This window comes from Bos grunniens, chromosome 23 (assembly GCF_055505025.1).
Source record: "Bos grunniens cultivar Pamir isolate PY7600 chromosome 23, Bosgru_T2T1.0, whole genome shotgun sequence".
Lineage (NCBI taxonomy): Eukaryota > Metazoa > Chordata > Mammalia > Artiodactyla > Bovidae > Bos > Bos grunniens.
The window spans coordinates 52,085,776-52,105,860 of record NC_141187.1 but is presented as its reverse complement, the minus strand read 5'-3'; the positions used below and the strand labels follow the sequence as shown (position 1 = coordinate 52,105,860).

Sequence of the window (20,085 nt, the reverse complement as noted above, 5' to 3'; positions counted from 1 at the left end):
GCCCACTTGCGGCAAAGGGCCCAAGTCTCGGGTCAGCCCCCAGGGAAGCCTGTGCCACACATTCACATATAATGTCAGCGGCCGCTCCACGCGTCTCGTCATGTGCAGGCCGTCTTTGCCCCTCCCTGGTGCCCACTCTTGAGGTGTGCCTGGAGCAGGGACGCGGCAGGTTCCATCCAGCGCGGGTGGTGGCCCGGGAGGAGCCAGTCCGAGAGGAAGATGCTGGGGGAGGGTGGGGTGAGCTCAGACGGAGGCAGGGCGCAGCCAGGCCCCGGCGCCCCCAGAGCCTGTGAGGGGGTATAGGCAGGTGACGCTGCTCATCTCAGGTGAAGGAAACAAAAGCAAAAATAAACGGGACCTAATGAAACTGCCTGAAATTAAAGGTTTTGCACAGTAAAGGAAACCGTCAACAAAATGAAAAGCCAACCTACTGAATGGGAGACAGTATCTGCAAGTGGTACGACCGATAAGGAGTCAACATCCAAAATTTATAAACAGCTGATACAACTGAACGCCAAAAACCAGAAGACCCCGATTGAAATGACGGCAGAACTGAACATGCGTATTTCCAAAGAAGTGCAGACGGCGACAGGCAGAGGAAAAGGTGCTCCGCATCACCGGCCGTCAGGGAAAAGCAGATCGGAGCCACAGCGAGGCGCCGCTTCACACCCGTCAAAACGGCCACCATCGAAAAGAACACGACCCCCCCGTCGACAAGGACGTGGAGAAGAGAACCTTTGTGCACTGCTGGCGGGAACGTGAAGTGCTGCAGCCAGCACGGAGACCACGATGCAGGTTTCTCAGCAAACTAACCCTGGAACGGCAACATGATCCAGATTCCACTTCTGGGTCCAAGGAAAACCAGAAACACCAAGACCAGACATGTTCCTCAGTGTTCAGAGCCGCATTATTTACAGCAGCCAAAACATGGAAGCGCCCCAAGTGTCCACGGATAGATCAAGAAGACGCAGTACATACATGCGATGGGATATCAGCCATGAAAAGTACATGCATGCGATGGGATATCAGCCATGAAAAGTACATACATGCGATGGGATATCAGCCATGAAAAGTACATGCATGCGATGGGATATCAGCCATGAAAAGTACATGCATGCGATGGGATATCAGCCATGAAAAGTACATACATGCGATGGGGTATCAGCCATGAAAAGTACATACATGCGATGGGGTATCAGCCATGAAAAGTACATACATGCGATGGGGTATCAGCCATGAAAAGTACATACATGCGATGGGGTATCAGCCATGAAAAAGAACGAGACTGTGGCGTTTGCAGCGTGGACAGACGTGGAGGCTGTTGTGCTCAGTGAAACAAGTCAGAGAAAGACAAATACTGTGTGGTGTCACTTACAGGTGGAATCTAAAGACAATGAACTGGGGAATATAACGGAAAGGAAACAGACTCACAGATACGGGAAAGACTAGAGGTTCCCAGTGGGGGGAGGCAATGGCACCCCACTCCAGGACTTGTGCCTGGAGAATCCCATGGACGAAGGAGCCTGGTGGGCTGCGGTCCATGGGGTCGCTCACAGTCGGACGGGACTGAGAGGCTTCGCTTTTGCTTTTCACTTTCGTGCATTGGAGAAGGCGATGGCAACCCACTCCAGTGTTCTTGCCTGGAGAATCCCAGGGATGGGGAGCCTGGTGGGCTGCCGTCTATGGGGTCGCACAGAGCCGGACACGACTGAGGCGACTTAGCAGCAGCAGCAGCAGTGCGGGGAGAGTGCGGAGGGGCATGATAGGGTGGGGGGTAAGAGGTACAAACTAGCCGGTGTAAAATAAGCACAAGGATGTATTGTATAGCACGTGGAACAGAACCAGTGCTTTATAATTTACTTCTAAATTAACATATATGGTAACCTTCAAACACTGAATGGCTGTGCAGTGCACCTGAAACTCGCGTTGTGTGTCGACTGTCCATAAAGAAAAGCCCCACAGCCAGGCCCTGGTGCGCGGGCAGCCAGGAAATGCTGGGAGCTGAAGCGGCTTGTCCCCGCCGCCGGCACCTGCCTCCTCCTCGTGCAGTGTCAGGGTGCCTGCCCGCAGCTTGCAGGTGACACGGGGCCTGTCACACCAAAGCCACCGCCGCTTCTTCACCAGCCAGATGCCCTAGTCCTGCCGAAGCCCAAGGGGCGGGGGCCTGCGGCGCCCGAGAAGCCCCTCGAGCACACCTGTCACCCGCGGAGCCTTCTGTCTACCGCTCGATAGTCAGCCCCTGACCTTCGCTGCTCTGCTTGTTGAGAGGCTGTGTGTGTAACAGTGGTGAACAAAAGGCTAGTTCTCTACCAGCAAACATGAAGCCTGCAGGGCCGAGCGGCCCCTCCCAGCTGCTCCGGGCTTCACCTGTGAGATGGGGCAGGAAGCCCATTTCCTCCCAGCGGCTCAGGAACTGCCCCCAAGGGGACACGCCAGGAAGGGCCAGGGCGCGAGGTGTCCCGCGGGAAGCGTCCTCACCGGGAGACCCCCCAACCCCACCTCCTTCCTCTGCAACTACAAACGCATCACCCAGGGTCAGGTGTCCTGTCGGGGTAGGCTGACCCCGAGAACGTTCGCTGAATTTCCGTCCCCCTGTTGGGGTAAGCTGACCCCGAGAACATTCGCTGAATTTCCGTCCCCAATAATCTTGCCAGGCCTGCCTCCGAGGAGAAGGATGACTGCATTTCCTTCAGTTCAGCTTGTTCAGATCAGATCAGTCGCTCAGTCGTGTCCGACTCTTTTCGACCCCATGAATCGCAGCATGCCAGGCCTCCCTGTCCATCACCAACTCCCGGACAGCAGAACCTAACCGTGATGAGTGCGGCCTATCGACTGCCAGGGTGGAGGGTGGCCTGCCCAGGAGGGACAACCACACACGTCTGACCGCGCGTCCTGCCTCTGCAGGAGCCCTCCTACTGGGCACCTTCATGAAGGGGGGACGTTTAACCCGCAGAGAGACACAGAGGGCTGCTGTCTGCCTGGAATAAGCTCCTGGCATCGTATTCCAGGATGGGGCAACCTTCAGGCTTGGTGCGTGTGTGAGAACCCAAAAGGAGGAATCAGAGTGATGCCCACGGACCTGCCTGCCTCCACTCAGAGCCCAGGGGCAAGACAGTCCATCCCGGACAGCCTGCCTTGAATGGGCTTGGCTTCACGTGTCTCCCACGTGGGAGGGAGGCTGGCAGGGTGTCGCGTGCTGGCGGCCTGGGCTCTATCTCACGGCTGAATAACTGCCACGCTCACAATTACATTTAACAAAGTGCTCAGAAGGTTAATGACATTCACACACCAAGTTCAGGAGCTCGACTGAAAGTTACCCCTTCACTGAACCCAAGTGACACCCTTGACAGCAGGGCACCCTTCCGTGTCGCTATAACTTCAGCACTGAAGCCTGTGCACGCGCCCCCCGCCCCCCAAGGAAAGGGCAGGTCTCCCTGCCTTTTCAGAAAACAGGCCGCCACTCGGTCTTTGCGTGTGGCCTCTGCCGGGCAGGCACACGGGGGTGGGGTGGTTCCCAACAAGTATTTGTCAGACAAATCAGTGACGTAACCGGCTGGGCTTTCTCTCTCTGAGGCCTTTCTTTGGACTGGAGACACCAGCTTCTCAGCCCGCAGAAAACCAAGGCCCTTTCTACTCTCCTGAGACCGGCTTTTCACTGAATCCTCCTAGGAGAGTGGGCAGCACTTGGTGGGGCTGAAGCCAGGCATATATCCAGGGACCCCGACACCCCTCCTTTACCAGGTCCTTTTGTGTGGCTTGTACCCCCAAAGCCCCGCTCCCCGTCCCTCCAGCCACCTGGACGGGACCCAGGCTTCAGTTCTCCTGATTCGGGGATCCCTGGGGGTCAGGGTGGAACAGCAGTCCATCCCAAGTGGACGCCCAGTGCAGGCCGCACCTTGTCCAGAGACCCGGGCTAGAGCTGGTGGGTCATTCACCAGCTGTGCCAGGCAGCGCCCACCGCAACCCCAGTGTCCTTGGAAGACCCCCCTGCCTGCCCCGTGGGCGGCCCACACGCACCTGATGACCGTGGGGGTGATCTCCGCACAGAAGAACACGCTGAGGCTCCCCACTGCGTGGGAGGCGAACATGCCCACGATGGAGAAGGTGATGGAGAACTTGTCCTTGACTTTGTCGCTCATTCCTGGGGGAGAACCGGGGCGGTGAGGGGCTGGAGGGCGCGGGGGAGGGACAGGGGGGCGGGGCCTGATGGCGGTCTCCCCTCCTCCCCTCTGCCCGGGGTGAGGTGTAGACCCGGGAGACGAGCAGCGAGTCCAGGCGTGGGAGGTCAGAGCCCTCCTGGCAGGTTCCCCCGAGGCCCCGGGGGTCTGGAGAGCGGGGCCCAGGCTGACTCTGCCGGAAGCTGAGCACCGGAGCGACCGGCATGGACGGAGGCTGGGGGGCTCCCTGGCCGGGGGCTGCACCCTCCTGTCCGGTCTTCAGGGTCAACCCCAGAGAACGGTATCAGCTACGGAGAGCCTGGCCAGCCTGGCCTCAGGCATGACGAAGACGAGAGACAGGAGCCCCAAGCTTGATTTATGGGAACAGAAACTCAGATAACCCTGAGAGAGGAACCGGGGGCCTGGACGGAACGTGCCGGACCGAGTCAGGCATCTTGGCCGTGGCTCGGGGTCTGACCTCACACCCAGGCGGCGTCAGGCGGGGGACGGCAGGCAAGCTGCTGGGGTCGGACGCGGGGTGCACCCCGTTCCCCATGAGGATGGTGAGGAGCCCCTGGGGCTCGGCTCGGTAGACCGGGCTCGTGCGTGCGCGCAGCCGTGTTGCACGCAGCCGTGGCTCATGCGTGCGCGCAGCCGTGCAGGGACAGCGGCCCGGCAGTCCCGCGGCCAGGGCGGCGGACTCGCGGGGGTCACATGCGGGGTGGGCGGCTTCCCCTGGCGGCAGCCAGCCAGGCCTCCAGCGCTCCGGGGCTGCGTCCCCGAGGCCCTGCATCCCAGCAGGCATGGCTGGGCTGGGCCACGCTGCCGGCTACTGCCAGGGGAAGGGGCGAGGGCAGCGTGCAAGCCGGGTGCAAACGGGAGGGGGGCAGCCAGGCTTTCTCGAGGCGGGAGGGACAGAGGACAAGTGTATGTGTGTGGTGTCCAACCTACGGCCAACTTCAGCTGCAACTCTTGGGGCGAAAGGGGAGGGGAGAGAGAGGAAAGGGAAACCACAGGTCCGTGAGTCGCTCTGAAAACGCCCTTCCGGTGCAATAAAAAGACAGCGCAAAAGCCGCGCGCGCCCAGGGCTCACCTGAGTCTGGATGCTGGCTGTATTTCCCGATCACTGGGCCGCAGAACCGCAGTGGAGGCGGATGAAGGCGGGCAGAGAGGGGAGAAAGAGAGCAGGTCAGGGCGGCCGTTACGACCTCGTATGTCCAGGGGCAGCGGGGCGGCCTCTCTGCCCGCCTGCCAGGCCCACGTGGGCAGCACGGTTGATACGGCCAGAGAGTGGGAGGGACACGGTGCGGACGTGGGCGAGGGCCCAGGACCTCCGAGTGGGCGTTCCACCAAACGGAGCGCCCCCTGTTTAGCAGGGGGTCTGGGGCCCCTCTGGCTCTGGGGCCTGAGGGGGGTGCGGCTCTGAGAGGAGGGATCCAGGCGCAGCACCCCTCACCCCCTCAAGCCTAAGGGTGACTCTCACTGTGTCCAAAGCTGCTCAGGTCCCTGCAGTCTGTGTTGGGGTACCAAGCTCAGGTTAGACCAGACGGCATCACTGTGCCCTCGAAGCCCGGTCCCCTGGGCGCCCCGGCTCAGGGACCGAGGGGGCGGCTGTGAGCCTGGGGTGCCCCTTGCCTGCATGCCCACCCAACCCAGGGGCGCCGAGGAAGGCTCTCCTAAGGGCAACTTGGGAGGCCCCAGCAGGGGACGGACCCCATGTGGCTACAGCTGAAAATAAGACCAGTCTCCCGGCAAGATACTGAACGCACGCAGACTTGCCCAAGTCGGAAGACCAAGTCCAGCACTGCGTTGGACTGAGCCCAGAACTGCCCCGGAGTCCAACACCGGCTGTTCTAGAATCCAGTTTGCACAACAAGGCTGGGGAAGTCCTCAGTCTTTTCCTTCTCTTCCTTCTCTCCTGGACACGCGCTCCCGCCTGGATGTCACACAGGCCTGGGGCACCAGCAGGCGTCTGGCTTTCTCGGCGGCTCTGGCCCAACTCTATCACCTCGGGAGGGAGGGGCGGCCATCAGAGGCATCTGGTTGCTGTGGCGCCAGAGTCCGTCGGGGGGACCGTCCTGGGTGGAGGGGGCTCGGGTGCCCGACTCTTGCCTCGCTCCGGGTGGTCAGACACCCTGGGTCTCGTCCCCGCGCGGGAGCGGCTTCAGTTCACCAGGAGCTGCACTGAGCTTGACTCTTAGAGCCGAATGGGCTACACAGATGGTCTAGCTTTTCTTTCCATTATTTTTAACATTTACTGAGAAGTTCTCTGGCCCCAAGAGCAGCTAATAAACTCGGGAACACAAACTGGAAAGCAGTATCCCAGGGCAAGGGCGTCCCCGAGTATTTATCTTTCCCTTGATTTCACACGAGAGAAAAGGCCTTTTTCCTTCCCAGGTGATGATGGGTCACAGAGGGACAGTGTGGCCACCAGGGGGTCATGTCCACCAGGGGGTCATGTCCACAGGACTGCAGAGGCCCGGGGTGCCCGGAGGCTCGGGGTCAGGGCAGGAGGAGGGGAGACCCTGGGAGGCTCGGGGTCAGGCTGGGAGGAGGGGAGACCCCGGGAGGCTCGGGGTCAGGCTGGGAGGAGGGGAGACCCCGGGAGGCTCGGGGTCAGGCTGGGAGGAGGGGAGACCCCGGGAGGCTCGGGGTCAGGCTGGGAGGAGGGGAGACCCCGGGAGGCTCGGGGTCAGGCTGGGAGGAGGGGAGACCCCGGGAGGCTCGGGGTCAGGCTGGGAGGAGGGGAGACCCCGGGAGGCTCGGGGTCAGGCTGGGAGGAGGGGAGACCCCGGGAGGCTCGGGGTCAGGGTGGGAGGAGGGGAGACCCTGGGAGGCTCAGGGTCAGGGCGGGAGGAGGGGAGACCCCACACCTTTGGGACAGTGGGGACGTTCGGGGTCAGGGCAGGAGGAGAAGAGACCCCGTACTCTTGGGGCAGTGAGGAGGCTCGGGGTCCGGCTGGGAGGAGGAGAAACCGCGGGAGACTAGGGGTCAGGGCTGGAGGAGGGGAGACCCCAGGAGGCTCGGGGTCAGGGCGGGAGGAGGGGAGACCCCAGGAGGCTCGGGGTCAGGGTGGGAGGAGGGGAGACCCCAGGAGGCTCGAGGTCAGGGCGGGAGGAGGGGAGACCCCAGGAGGCTCGGGGTCAGGGCAGGAGGAGGGGAGACCCCAGGAGGCTCGGGGTCAGGGCGGGAGGAGGGGAGACCCCACACCTTTGGGACAGTGGGGACGTTCGGGGCCAGGGCAGGAGGAGAAGAGACCCCATACCCTTGGGGCAGTGAGGAGACTTGGGGTCAGGGCAGAAGAGACCCCACACCCCTGGGGCAGTGGCCGCGCGTTCTAAGGGAAGCTCATCCGGCGGCCGCTCAGTGCAGGGGTTCAGGGAGGACAGCGGGGCCCCTGGGCGCCCCACTGCCCCCGGCCCCGCCCACTCACGGTTGAGCAGCCCAAGCTGCAGGAGCGAGGCCAGGGCGGTGAGGATCATGAAGAGCAGCAGGCCGCCTCGGCGGCCCAGGACGCGCACGGCCAGGCACATGGCCAGGCAGGACGCCAGGGCGATGCCGGCCGCCGCGTAGTAGTCCGCGTAGAAGTCCTCGAGCAGCGGCACCTTCACCTCGTGGCCCATCATGCTGCGGGCGAAGCAGTGGTGGATCCCGAAGCCGGTCAGCCTGCGGGCACACGGCGCGTGGGCCGGGGGTCCCGGGGGCGGGGCCGCCGCGCAGGGGTGCTCCCGGTGCGCCTGCTTTCCCGAGGCTGGGGCTCTGTGCCCACCAGCACTGCTCCCTCCGGACGCCGATTTGGAAGCTCAGCCAGGCCCCTCGGCCGCTCCCGGCGCCCCGCCCACCGCGCGCCCGCCCGGCCCGCACTCACGAGTTCACACACAGCACCACTATGTTCTTCCACAGGTTCCGCGTCCCCACCACCTTCACGATGCAGACCTTCCTGGGCCTCCGAGAGAGCTCCTTCTCCAGCTCTGCGGGGAAAGGCCCGTGAGCCACACTCGCCACGCTGGCGGGCTCGGGCGGCTGGGGCATCGGGAGCAGAGTGGTTTCCGCGAAGGCGTGGAGGGCCTGGCTCTCGGGGAAGAACACTGACTCTGCAGGTGCAGCTGCACGGGGCTGCAGGGGAGCAGGCCTCTTCCAGAGCTGGCGGGATGCATGAAGCAGCCACCCAAGTGGGCTCTGTCTGCAGGGGCTGCTGGGGTGCTGAGGCTGTGCTTAGGCTCGGCAGGGGTTCTCCTCCTTGCGGAGTCGATTGGTCTGCATCTCCCTCTGCTCAGGGACTGGGAGACGCGCGCACTGCCCTGGTCCCCAGACCACCCCTGTGGGCACAACAAGCTGGGCAGGTACGGTGCCCGCATCTTAGAAAGAAAGTGACCAAATGGACAAGGAGATCCAACCAGTCCATCCTAAAGGAGATCAGTCCTGACTTCATTGGAAGAACTGATGCTGAAGCTGAAGCGCCAATACTTTGGCCACCTGACATGAAGAGCTGACTCACTGGAAAAGACCCTGATGCTGGGAAAGATGGAAGGCGGGAGGAGAAGGGGGATAGAGGACGAGGTGATTGGATGGCATCACTGACTCGATGGACATGAGTTTGAGCAAGCTCCGGGAGAGAGCGATGGACAGGGACGCCTGGCGTGCTGTAGTCCATGGGGTCGCAAAGAGTCCGACACGACTGAGTGACTGAACAACCACAATGACGCCCTTTTCAGGGGCCAGAAAAGGAAAAGGAGACTTAAGCAAGCAAGACTGTGGAAGCTGGGGAAGTGAGTAAAGACTGAAAGTGCACCGACCGGAGGTGGCTGGGGGCCTGAGGAGTGGGCAGCCCTGGTGGGGTCCTGGGCAGCCCTGGTGGGGATGTCGGATCCAGGCTGTAGCTGGGCTGCCCGCAGCACAGCCGTGCGGTTTCCCAGCCGTGACGCAGTCAGGGGACGTAGGACATTACAACGGGGAGACTGATGGGGAGGTTTCAGAATTCTGTCTCTGCAACTTTACCATAAACCTGGGGTGAATCCTAAACAACTGTACTAAAAATAAAGCCCGCCGTGGGGTGTGAAGGCCTGGGGGAAGTGGGGTCGCCTCCGGAGGGGCCTGGGACTGGCAGCCCTCACAAGACGGGGTCTTGGGGGTGTGTTCCCCTCCCGTACAACCCCGGGATGCCCTGCCTCCTCCCTGCCATCCCATGGGAGAGGGTCACCAATTCACTGGTGACAGCTGGGGGGACAAACAGGTTGCTTAACCACAAGGGCTTACGAGGTTTTCTCTTTTAAAAATGTTCCCTGGTGGCCCAGTGGTTAGGAATCTGCCTTCCAATGCAGGGGACGTGGGTTCTATCCCTGGTTGGGGAACCAAGAGCCCACAGGCTACAGGGCAATGAAGCCAGCATCCCCACAGCTGCTGAAACCCCCACACTGCACGGGAGACCCAGAGCAGACAAAAAAGACAAAAGTCCAGATCAGCCTCACCAACTGCGGCCCGGAAGGGAGAAGGGAGACCTCTCCTACATCTGAGGGATACCAGCCCCCCTGTCTCCAGAACCTTCTTCCTTCTCACTGTTCAGGCCCAGACTGGAGGCCTGTACCCCAGCCAGAACAGCGGGCCATCCAGCCGTCCGGCCATAGACGCTCCTGAGGTCCTTCTGACCTTTATCGTCCCCTCTGCAGAAACAGGCTCATTAGGGTTACAGACACACTTTCCCCATGGTCAAAACACTAGAAGACTTTTAAAGAGCATGGAAATGTGCTCCTAACACCTAACACTGATCCAACGATACGAGCATCCTCACTGTTGTAAAACTGCTCGTGAACCTGCCGTCATGGCCGCATTTGCTCACCGTGGAAATCTTCCAGGAAGAAAAACTAAACGTCCATTAGTGCAGCGGCACAGATTTAAATTGTTTTGTACTGTGGCCCAAACTGAATTCCTGATTCTTTCTAGTATATGAAATAGAGGTTGTTAAGAAGCTGTAGCAATTGTGATTACGACCCGAGTTTTTTTTTTCCCTAAGCATTAAGCCCTGGAGCCCAAGTTGGCTGTGGTCTGCAGAGGTAGCTGCGTTATTCTGGGTGGAAACACATTGACCCGTCGGGGCTGCTGGTATCTTGCGCGTCCCCGGCCACTCACAGCAACGCAGAACTTCCCAGGTCTCCTCTGGTGAGGCCCTCGGGATGGACAGGGAGGCCATTCGGTCTCTCCAGAACTCTTGGGACTCCCTGAGGTGCTCACGTGGGGACAGGAGGAGTGACAAGGGGCACCGAGAGCAGACTCTGAGCGCCCGCGAGTCAGTGGGGAGACGCCTCCCCTCCCCCTGCGCCTCTTCCAACCTCTTGGAGCCAGAATCAAGGTTCCAAGAAGAAAGCTAAGTCGAGCCTCTGGGGCTCCAGGCCTCCCCTGCTCCGCCCGCGCCCCCCTCTGCCCTGCTCCCCGCGACAGGCCACCGGGGAGCCGGCCCTGGCCAGGCAGATGACAGCTGTCCTCACCTGGGGGGCGAGGGGCCTCTGGCTGAGGCTTCCTGCTCTGTGCCTCGGCTTCCCGTCTGATGAAGGGACAGGTTAATGACCAGACTGAAGCCGCCGTGGGGCTGCCTGGCCCCCAGGGTGCAGCGGCCTCCCTGGCCCCGGGCTCGGCTGACCCACACCATCCCGGCTTCTCCCCGACCAGCGCAGGGACTCCTTCCTGGGCCTGGGGGACCCCCGCTGACCCCTGAGGCTGACCCTTGAGGTGGCCTCTCTGCCCGAGAGGCTCCAGTGGCCTGAGGACCCCGCAGGAGCAGGAAGCTTATGTGCAGGGTCAGAGGCGGGGTGCTGGGGGCAGGGAGGGGGCCTGACACGGGGACCTGCTCCTCACCCGGGGTCCAGGACAGACGGACAAGGCAGAGCGAGGCACATGGGGCCGGGTCTACGCTCCATTACCGAGCAGAGCTCAGGCAAAGCCCCCTTGGCCTGATGCGGGGACCCTTGAACCTCAGAGCCTCACCCATCCGACCTGGGCCAGGCGCTTCGCTCGGCGTCAGGCTGCCCAGAGAGGGCCTGCTGCAGGGGGACAGCGGGCCGCCCTGACTGGCTCAGGAGGGAACGCCGGGAGTGGGGAGCCCTGCCCCAGCCCCAGCCTCTTGGGGCCCCTTTCCCAGAGGTAGAGAGGGATGATCTGATTGACAGAACAGGTTCTGACGAGGGTCAAACGCACAAAGCGCGGCTCAGCCCCGCCTGGCGGGGGTGGAGTCAGGGCGGGAGAAAGCCGGGAGGGGCCTGGATTAGATGCTGGGGAGGAGCGTCCACGCAGGCAGTGCAGGGGGCGGGCCTGGAGCTCGGACAACGCCGTCCCCCAGCTTTGCCCGGGTGCTGCCTCGGAGAGAGACCCAGGGGCGGGGACAGCCGCGTGCCCCGAGACCCCGGGCTGAACCCAGCACTACCCAAGTCCCCGGCAGGGAAGTGGGAGGAAGGCTGAGCACCGCCTTCCAAAAACAGGAGGGAAATGAATCTGTGCAACGAGGATGCAGACAACAAGCTCCTCCCAGACGGGTTCTAACCCGGAAGCAGCAGAGGAGGCGATGAAAGTGGGGAAACGCCAGAAACAAGGCACTTTGACTTAAGAGCTCTGACGTGCTAATGGACAGGCTTGGGCAAGACTGGGGACGAGGGCCGGACCATCCGCAAGGAGCAGACGCGGCCGAGAGGTGCACGGTCCACGCGGTCCACCCAGCCCTCCCGCCCCGCCGCCCAGCCGGGCCCGCCCCCGTCCCCCTCTCCTGCAGCAGCACTGAAGCCACTGCCGCTGGGCTTCCAGGGCCCGCGTCCCAGCGCTACTGCTCACTAGCTGTGTGACCTCTTTGTGCCTCGGTCCCCTCGCCTGCGAACGTGGACAGTTACAAGGCCCTGTACAGAGCTGCTGTGAAAGACTAGGCAGGCGCCAGTCACTTCTCGGGCTTACTGGGCCCACGGTGTTCAGGGTTCCTTCCAGGATCTACTGGGTCAGAGCTCGGGGTGCTGGGAGGGGGCCATGGGTCTGGTCCAGCTTGTGCTGACGTTCCTGATAAGTTCTATGGATCTGAACTTTCCTGCTTCTTCCGACGCCCAGTCAATAGGTCCTGACTGATACAGACAATGGGGTATCTGCCTGAAGGTCCTTCTTGGGAGAGATGGCTCGAGGGCCAGGGCCACCCCCAGGCCAGCGTCCCTGGTCGTGACTGCTGGCACCACACCCTGTAGGCAGGCAGGCAGGCAGGGCTGAGTGTCAGGAGCCAGCTAAGCCCTCGAGCTTCCCCTGAGGAGCAGGGGCACGTGAGGTCATGCCTCCCTCCAGACTTGGACCTGATCACGTTCCTAGTCGAGCTGGGGACCGACCATCACAGGAAGTGAGACCCCTGGACGGGGCCACTGCCTGGCAGTGCCCTCACAGGCACCAGGGGCATGTTGTGGGATGACTCCCTGTTCTGGAGGGGTGGCTGGCGGGTCCCCCGTGCCTGGTGGGGCCTCGGGGGTGAAGGAAGACGTGCTCACCGGGCATGACGCCTTTGATGTCACTCTCGGGGTTCATGCGGTTCTTCTGCGTGAAGTGCAGGATCAGCTTCTTTGCCGACTCAAACTGGTGGGTGGCCATGAGCCACCTCAGGGACTCGGGGAAGATCCTGCAGAGAGACGGGGCACGAGTGAGGGTCTTTGCATCGCGTGGGGTGAGAAGACGCTCTGTCAGGGGCTGGGAGTGTCCAGGCAGGTCCGTCTGGGTTTCTGTCTGTGACTGTGGAGGCCAGTGGGGGCTCGGGATTCATGTAGTACCACCGGCCGAGAGAAGACTGTGGCCCTGGATGTTCCTAGTTTTCTTTAGAAAGTATAAAGTTGCAGGTTTTAAAAATACGGCAGAAAGGAGCAGTATCCTCCCAGCTGTGTCAAGAAACCCATGTAGACTGTTGAGCACAACCCTGCGTTTCTAAAGCCCGTTCCAGCAACTCACTGAGTGCTTTTGTGACAGTTTGTCTCAAAAGAGGGGCTTCCCTGGTGGCTCAGACGGTAAAGAATGCAGGAGCTTGGGTTCCATCCCTGGTTGGGAAGATCCCCTGGGGGAGGAAATGGCCACCCACTCCAGCATTCTTGCCTGGAAAATCCCATGGACAGATCTGTTTCAAAATACAAATGTTCACAGAATGATTTTAAGTTTTAAAAAATGCCCTCATTCTAGCAACCTGACGCCACTTTCCCGGGCCTCACCTGCAGAGCTATCTTCATCTTGCTGCTAGTGCCTGGGACTCCTCCCTGAGAGGATGGTTTCCAAGGCTTATTGGCAACAGACTCCTTGCTGGTTTGTGTTTAGGATGAAATGTGATGAGGATTCCCAGTGGGAGGAAAAAAAAAACCACCCAAAGTCGTGTCTTATTATCAATGCATTTTGTAATTTTACACTTATAACGATATTTGCAAGTCGGCCGAAGAGAACAGCGCGCCTGTTTGGAGCCTGGTCAGCTTGCTTTTTCTGTAAAAGCCCAAAGAGTCAGTATTTTAGACTTTGCCTGCAGGCCCCGAGGTCTCTTCATAAACCACTCACTGCCACATGCCCAGGGGCGGGCTGTTCCCCCAGGACTTGCCTCTGAGGCTGGCGGCGCCCCTGGGTGGGAGACAGGGACGACAGCACAGCCCCTGCGTCCCCCGCTCCAGTGTCACCGTGTCCCCTGTCGCTTGCAGGGTGTCCGGGAAGCGTGACGGATGCTGATAAGCAGTTATCTTTGCTGCTGCCCGGCACCTGCCCTGCCAGCTCTGGGGAGCCTCCAATTAAGAGTAAGCCAGAAGCCGGAAAAGCTGTCAGTGTCCAATTTTTATTTCAAAGTCACATCACTCATGATGTAACAGCTGTCACCCCCTTTCCTGTTTGAATAAAAATCAAATTTCTAAATGTTCATGATGTATTCTGCAGAAAGAGCTGACGTCAGCGGTACATTGGGTACACTGGGCTAATCTCTGAGTGTTAATCTGAGCTGGGAGATCTGGGTCGTCAACAGGAGTCAGAGCTCCCCTCCCACGGAGCTGCAGGAGGACCCTCCCCAGGGAGGCATGGTCCAAGCCGGAAGCTGGGCTCGGGGAGCCCCATGTCTTTTCCCCTGGGAGCCCCTCAGAAAGCTGATAACACAGGTTTCAAACTGGAGGTACAGATCTTTTTTTTTTTTTAAATAATAAAAGTTAATGTTTTACTGGCCTCTAGTTTTTACAAATTAACTTTGAATAATGTATGTCAAGCAAAGAGAAACACTCAGAATCATATTATATAGACATTAACATCTTGCCATATTTTATCAGAGCTTTTCTTTGTAATGAAATAACCTAACACAAATGCTCACCCTTATAGTTCTCAGCGCCCTCTCCCATCCATCTTTCTGATTTATTTGAGTTTAGTGCCACGTTCTCATTTCTTGAGAGAGACACACAGATCATTAACTTTAATTCTTCTTTTCTAATATGTGCATTTTGGACTTCAAAATTCTACCTACTGTTTTAGCTACACTTTACAGTTTTTGATAAGGAGTTCTTGCTGAGATTTGATTCTAAATATTTTGTGATTCTCTCAGGATTTTTCCTTACCTATAACAAACCTTGTATGTATTTTACAAATGTAAATGTTACATATATATGTATATATAAACGTGTATATATATACATACATTTACAAACGCACAGGGTTTGAGAGGAGGGTAGTGGTAGAGTTGCAATCTTGTTTCATTGATTTTCAATTTTTTAAAATCATGTTGAGAAAACAGTCTGTGTTCCTGCAAGCTGGCACAACCAGAACCCTGGATCCAAGAGGAGAGATGGAGAGGAGAGGCAGGGCCCAGGGAGGGGGGCCCTGAGGTTATGGGGGAGCAGCGGCCCTCGGACCAGAATGAACCCAAGTAAAGAAACTGCTCTCCCAGGAGACCTGGGCACAGGTGACAGGCAGGCTCTGTTAGCCACACGACCCGTCTCCGGTGGCAGACAGAACTGCAAACCACCTCCCCACGACTGGGTCTACACTCACTAGGCACCCTGCCACACGTTTCCCACGAGTTTAAGCCTTTCAAACTCGTCATGTGGAAGTAACATTCTCCCTACTGCACAGATGGGAAGACTCAGGTGAACAAAGTTCAGGGGCATCGTCCAGCTTCCAGGGGGTTAAAGGCAGAGCTGGATCAGAGCCCAGGCACCCCGACCCAGGACCCGCGTCACGGCAAAGAAGCCCAGTCCGAGTGCAGGGACGTGCTCCGATGATGGGGGATGGGAGGCAGACACTGGTCCAGCGACGCCCCCTCGGGCCCTCCAGATGCCGCAGTGCCCCCCAGCCCCGGTGTTTCAATCTGCTGCGGTCATAAAGGACTCGCTGAGCTGTCGGCCTGTGAGAAAGCCCAGGACGGCCACTGCAGCCTGGGTGATGTGCGGTGAGGCCACATTATGGGAACTTAATGAAATGTCTCCCAACAAGTACATAATGTAATAACACCATGGAAATTAAAAAGCCGGCCAGCAGCCCAGGGTCTGGCAGGAATGTAGCTGAGCCTCAGGAAAGGGAAGAGCGTGGTGGGCGGCTGGAGCCCACGTCTGCTGTGGGACTCACGCGTAACAGCAACCGCCCCGGTATTCCTGCCTGGAGAATCCCACGGGCAGAGGAGCTTGGTGGCTACAGTCCATGGGGTCACAGATGAGTCAGACAGGACTGAGCCGCTGAAGAAGAAGCAAGTCAGACTTGTCCTCATGGTCTGTTCTGCATCCCCGTCACCTGAAATATCCCTCAGAAATTAAAACTTAATTCTGTGATCCTTTCATAATACTATGACGCTGACGCTCTGCAAAACTAACTCTATCCTCGACTCGTTGTGCCTGTGATCCCGAGCACTCAGGGTGGGTGACGTGCCTGCTGGCAGACGTGCTCGCATGCTGGTGATGCGACGTCACCACACTCGCGGGATAAACGTGACCTGGACACGGTCAATCCGGGGGGAAACACGGGAACCCGTGACGCCTTGCGGGGAGGGCCTTCGGTCAAACCGGTGAGAGGGGAGCACGGGTGAGGACGGAGGAGCAGAGCCGTGAAAGGCTCCGGGGAGGGCCTTGGGTCAAACCGGTGAGAGGGGAGCACGGGTGAGGACGGAGGAGCAGAGCCGTGAAAGGCTCTGAGGATGGAGTTTCCCTGAACGTGGCTGAGAAAAGGGTCGTAGACAGTTGTTCTAAGGGTGCTCTGATTTAAAGAGGTGATTCTAGCTCTGGAGTATTACCAAGCATCACACGTATGACATTCTGAAAAGGCTCTCAAGATGAAAAGAAAAAAAATCAAAAGACTAGAATTGAATGAAACACCAGTTGGAAGGATATTCTAAGTTTTTGAGTCAAAGCGCTTATAAAAATATACCCTTCGCTCCAGTAGATAAGCTTTCACCTGAATTTTTTCTTTTAAACTTTTGTTCTGTTTGGTATTGAAAAAATTAGCTAAGGAGTCTCAGTTCAGGGTAGAGCAAATGGATATGAATTAGCTCTCTGAAAAAAAAGTTAAGTTCATGATTTAAATTTAGTAAATTAGGGAGAAGGGACAAGTACAAAATTAAAGAAAATCTGGCTCAGGATGGTTAAACCCCAGTCTTCCTAAGGCAAATGAACCCTTCCTGTAAATTTCCGTGGAACAAGGAATTCTTTCATAATCAAATTGCATCCCACGAACTGACAGTCACACAAATTTGGAACGCAACACCTTTACTGGTTTTCAACATGACGCACACGTAAGCTCCAGAATTCTTCCTCTACGGCAAAACTGTGGGGGAGATTTATCAGCAGGCCCAGGCTCATAGACCAGTTTTGTGACCTTGGGCAAGTCCCCTCACCCCCAGGCCTCTGTTTGCCCATCTGTGGAATGGGGTGACGGTGTGTCGTGACACCAAGGCTCCCCTGGCTCCAACATTCTAATTCATTTCAAGAGGGCTTGTGGTGACTGTTGCCTCTTTCTGGAAGTTAAAAAAGGTGTTGCTCACGCAGTGCATGGAACAGATATTCCAATGCTGCTTTAGGTTCTGCCAGGATGGGTGGAGTCAGTCCCTAAGATGCCTTCGCAGCTGGGCTTTTAAAGGTTCGGCAGCTCTGAATGGACCGCAGCGTGGAACAGCTGGGGTACATTTAAAATGTTCCTCAGTTCCCGCTCGAGACAGGGGTTACTTGGAATTCATCTGGACTCATTTCCTCCACTTCCTTGGACTCCCTTCTTTCGGCTCCGTTTACTAATTGATTCACGCGAAAGGTGATTAGGCCACAGAAAGTGATAGACACGTGGGCATTCAAACGTAATACTGCAGGGGAATTAATTTAGCATTTTTGCCAACGATAAAAATAAAATGTGCTGAGAAACGATGTGAGAAGGTAAGTGGGCAGAAGGAGCAGAGCCTGTGTGTGCTTCTTTTTCTAACTGGAATTCCATCAGCTCCTCTGAACAAGCCGCCTGTTACAGGGAGCCTCGTGGACCCCATGGGGAGCAGCCCCTCGCCCCCTGGCCTGTGGCTGCAATCTCGATCCCCTCGGGATGATCATTGAGGCCACAAACAGAACCCTGATGGCTCGCCGTGACTGCAGACCCAGCTCCGGGAGGCGGCCTGTTGTGTCACACCTCGGCCGATCCCAAAGGGACAGTCACAAGGACTGGAGAGGCCTCCCATCTCCTGCCAGGACCCACCCTCATGTGGGGCTGTTGTGGGCTTTGCTGGAGGGCCTTCAGCGACCGAAGGAGGCTTGGACCTGGCCACTCGATCCATCCAGGGATTCTTGCCAGTTGCCAGCCGGGCAGGCACTTAGCAGCTGTCCCTGCACACCTGTCACCAGAAGGCCACTTCCCTAATATCTGCCAGCCGCCAACAGCTCCACCCTGCCACTCCCACAACACACATGCACACGTAACACACCACACAACACACACGTACCTGCACACAACACACACACGCATGCAGCACACACATGCACACAGCACACACACATGCACACACACGCAGCACACACGCATGCAGGACACACGCATGCACACACGCAGCACACACACATGCGCACACACACGCACGCAGCACACGCACGCACGCACACACACAGCACACACATGCACGCAGCACACACACACATGCACACACACGCACGCACACATGCAGCAACACACGCACACACATGCATGCAGCACACACATGCACGCGCACACACACGCACGCAGCACACACATTCACACAGCACACACATGCACGCAGCACACACACATGCACACACATGCAGCACACATGCACACACGCATGCACACGCGCACACACAGCACACGCACGCACACGCACACGCATGCACACACATGCACGTAGCACGCACACACACATGCACACAGCACACACACGCAGCACACACATGCGCACGCACACACACACGCACACACACACACACGCACACATGCATGCAGCACACACATGCACGCAGCACACACACGCACGCACACCGCCTGAGCTCGGCCTGGCCCCCAGCCTCCGAGATTCCCAAGCTGGTCTTAAGCAACCCCTGGCTTTCCCGTGGTGGGCAGGGCATCAGGGCGGAATACTGGAGCACAGGCCAGGCACTGGGCCACGGTGTGGCTCCGGGGTCAGCACCGCCGGCCTTTGGAATCGAGGCCAGACCCTGCGGTGGTGCCTCACTTCAGACTGGCAGCCTCTCTCCACATCTACTTGGAAACGTTTCAGTTGACTGCAGGGCTTCCTATTATTTTACATAATCTCTGCCTACTCAGAAGACAAAAATGGGGCTGCCTCTAGCCTGAGGGCTCCTGAAAATTCCACCCATCAGCAAATCCCCCAAACCCCAATTTAGAGAGCATCCTGATCTGTTCATCGGGTGCTTATGACTGACACGTGGCCACCACTCTCGTGTCCAACTGCCTTTGTCAGTGTTACCTAATCTTCCCCATCCAGATAATTTACAGACAATCAGGATTTCATGGGGCTTCCCTGGTGGCTCAGATGGTAAAGAATCTGCCTGCAATGTGGGAGACCTGGGTTCCATTCCTGGGTTGGGAAGATCCCCTGGAGAAAGGAACGGCTGCCCACTCCGGTATTCTGACCTGGAGAATTCCGTGGACTGTATAGTCCACGGGGTCTCAAAGAGTCGGACACAGCTGAGTGACTTTCACATACATACACAGGATTTGATGGGTGTCCCAGGCGACACAGGGGAAAAGAATCCACCTGCCGATAATGCAGGAGATGCAAGAGACGCGGTGGGGTCAATCCCTGGGCCAGGATGACTTCCTGGAGAAGGACATGGCAACCCACTCCAGTGTTCCTGCCTGGGAAACCCCATGAACAGAGGAGCCTGGGGGGCTACGGTCCACGGGGTCGAAAGAGTCGGACAGGACTGAGTGACTGAGCACAGGCGGGATTTGACTAAAACATTTTTGGCTGTTTTCGTTGCAAGTTTCCTGAAACTCTCCTTAAATTAACTATCTGACAAGCTGTACAAATAATCACTGCAGTCGATCGAGCTCCCAGAGGCGACGTGTCTTTTATGACTCACTTCTTCCACTTTCCTGGGAGGAAAACATTGTCCCGTGGGGCCTAGCCTCTGGTGAAGGTGTAACTGAGTCGGGTTTCCTTCCTGGGGTGCAGGACGTCCTGAGGCCTTTGTTTTATGTCTGCATAGTGTTATTTTGACCCCGTTGTAAAAAACCTGCCTGCAGTGCAGCAGACCAGGGTTCCATCCCTGGGTTGGGAAGATCCTCTGGAGAAGGGAATGGCAATCCACTCCAGTATTCTTGCCTGGAGAATCCCATGGACAGAGGAGCCTGGCGGGCTACAGTCCGTGGGGTCGTGGAGTCAGACACGGCCGAGAGACCAACACACACATTGAAATAAATTTCCTCTTGATGCAGGAAGGTGTTTTGTTCCCGTGGTGAGAGTGGGCAAGACAAACC

The 20,085-nt window shown here is 58.2% G+C and overlaps 1 protein-coding gene across 8 annotated transcripts in view; it reads right to left on the bottom strand.

Moving 5' to 3' along the window:
• Nucleotides 1-20,085, bottom strand: part of SLC22A23 (solute carrier family 22 member 23) — a 129,418-nt gene that overhangs the window by 5,790 nt on the left and 103,543 nt on the right. For 4 of the 8 annotated variants that reach the window (XM_086370432.1, XM_086370429.1, XM_086370433.1 and 1 more), the window contains 6 exons: nucleotides 12,660-12,787; nucleotides 8,027-8,129; nucleotides 7,592-7,824; nucleotides 5,251-5,283; nucleotides 5,105-5,128; nucleotides 4,018-4,141 (listed from right to left, as the gene is read on the bottom strand). In XM_086370432.1, the coding sequence (XP_086226558.1) occupies nucleotides 4,018-4,141; nucleotides 5,105-5,128; nucleotides 5,251-5,283; nucleotides 7,592-7,824; nucleotides 8,027-8,129; nucleotides 12,660-12,787 (645 nt within the window). The remainder of the gene's footprint in view (nucleotides 1-4,017; nucleotides 4,142-5,104; nucleotides 5,129-5,250; nucleotides 5,284-7,591; nucleotides 7,825-8,026; nucleotides 8,130-12,659; nucleotides 12,788-20,085) is intronic. The other 4 variants (XM_086370430.1, XM_086370434.1, XM_086370436.1 and 1 more) reach the window with 1 other exon arrangement.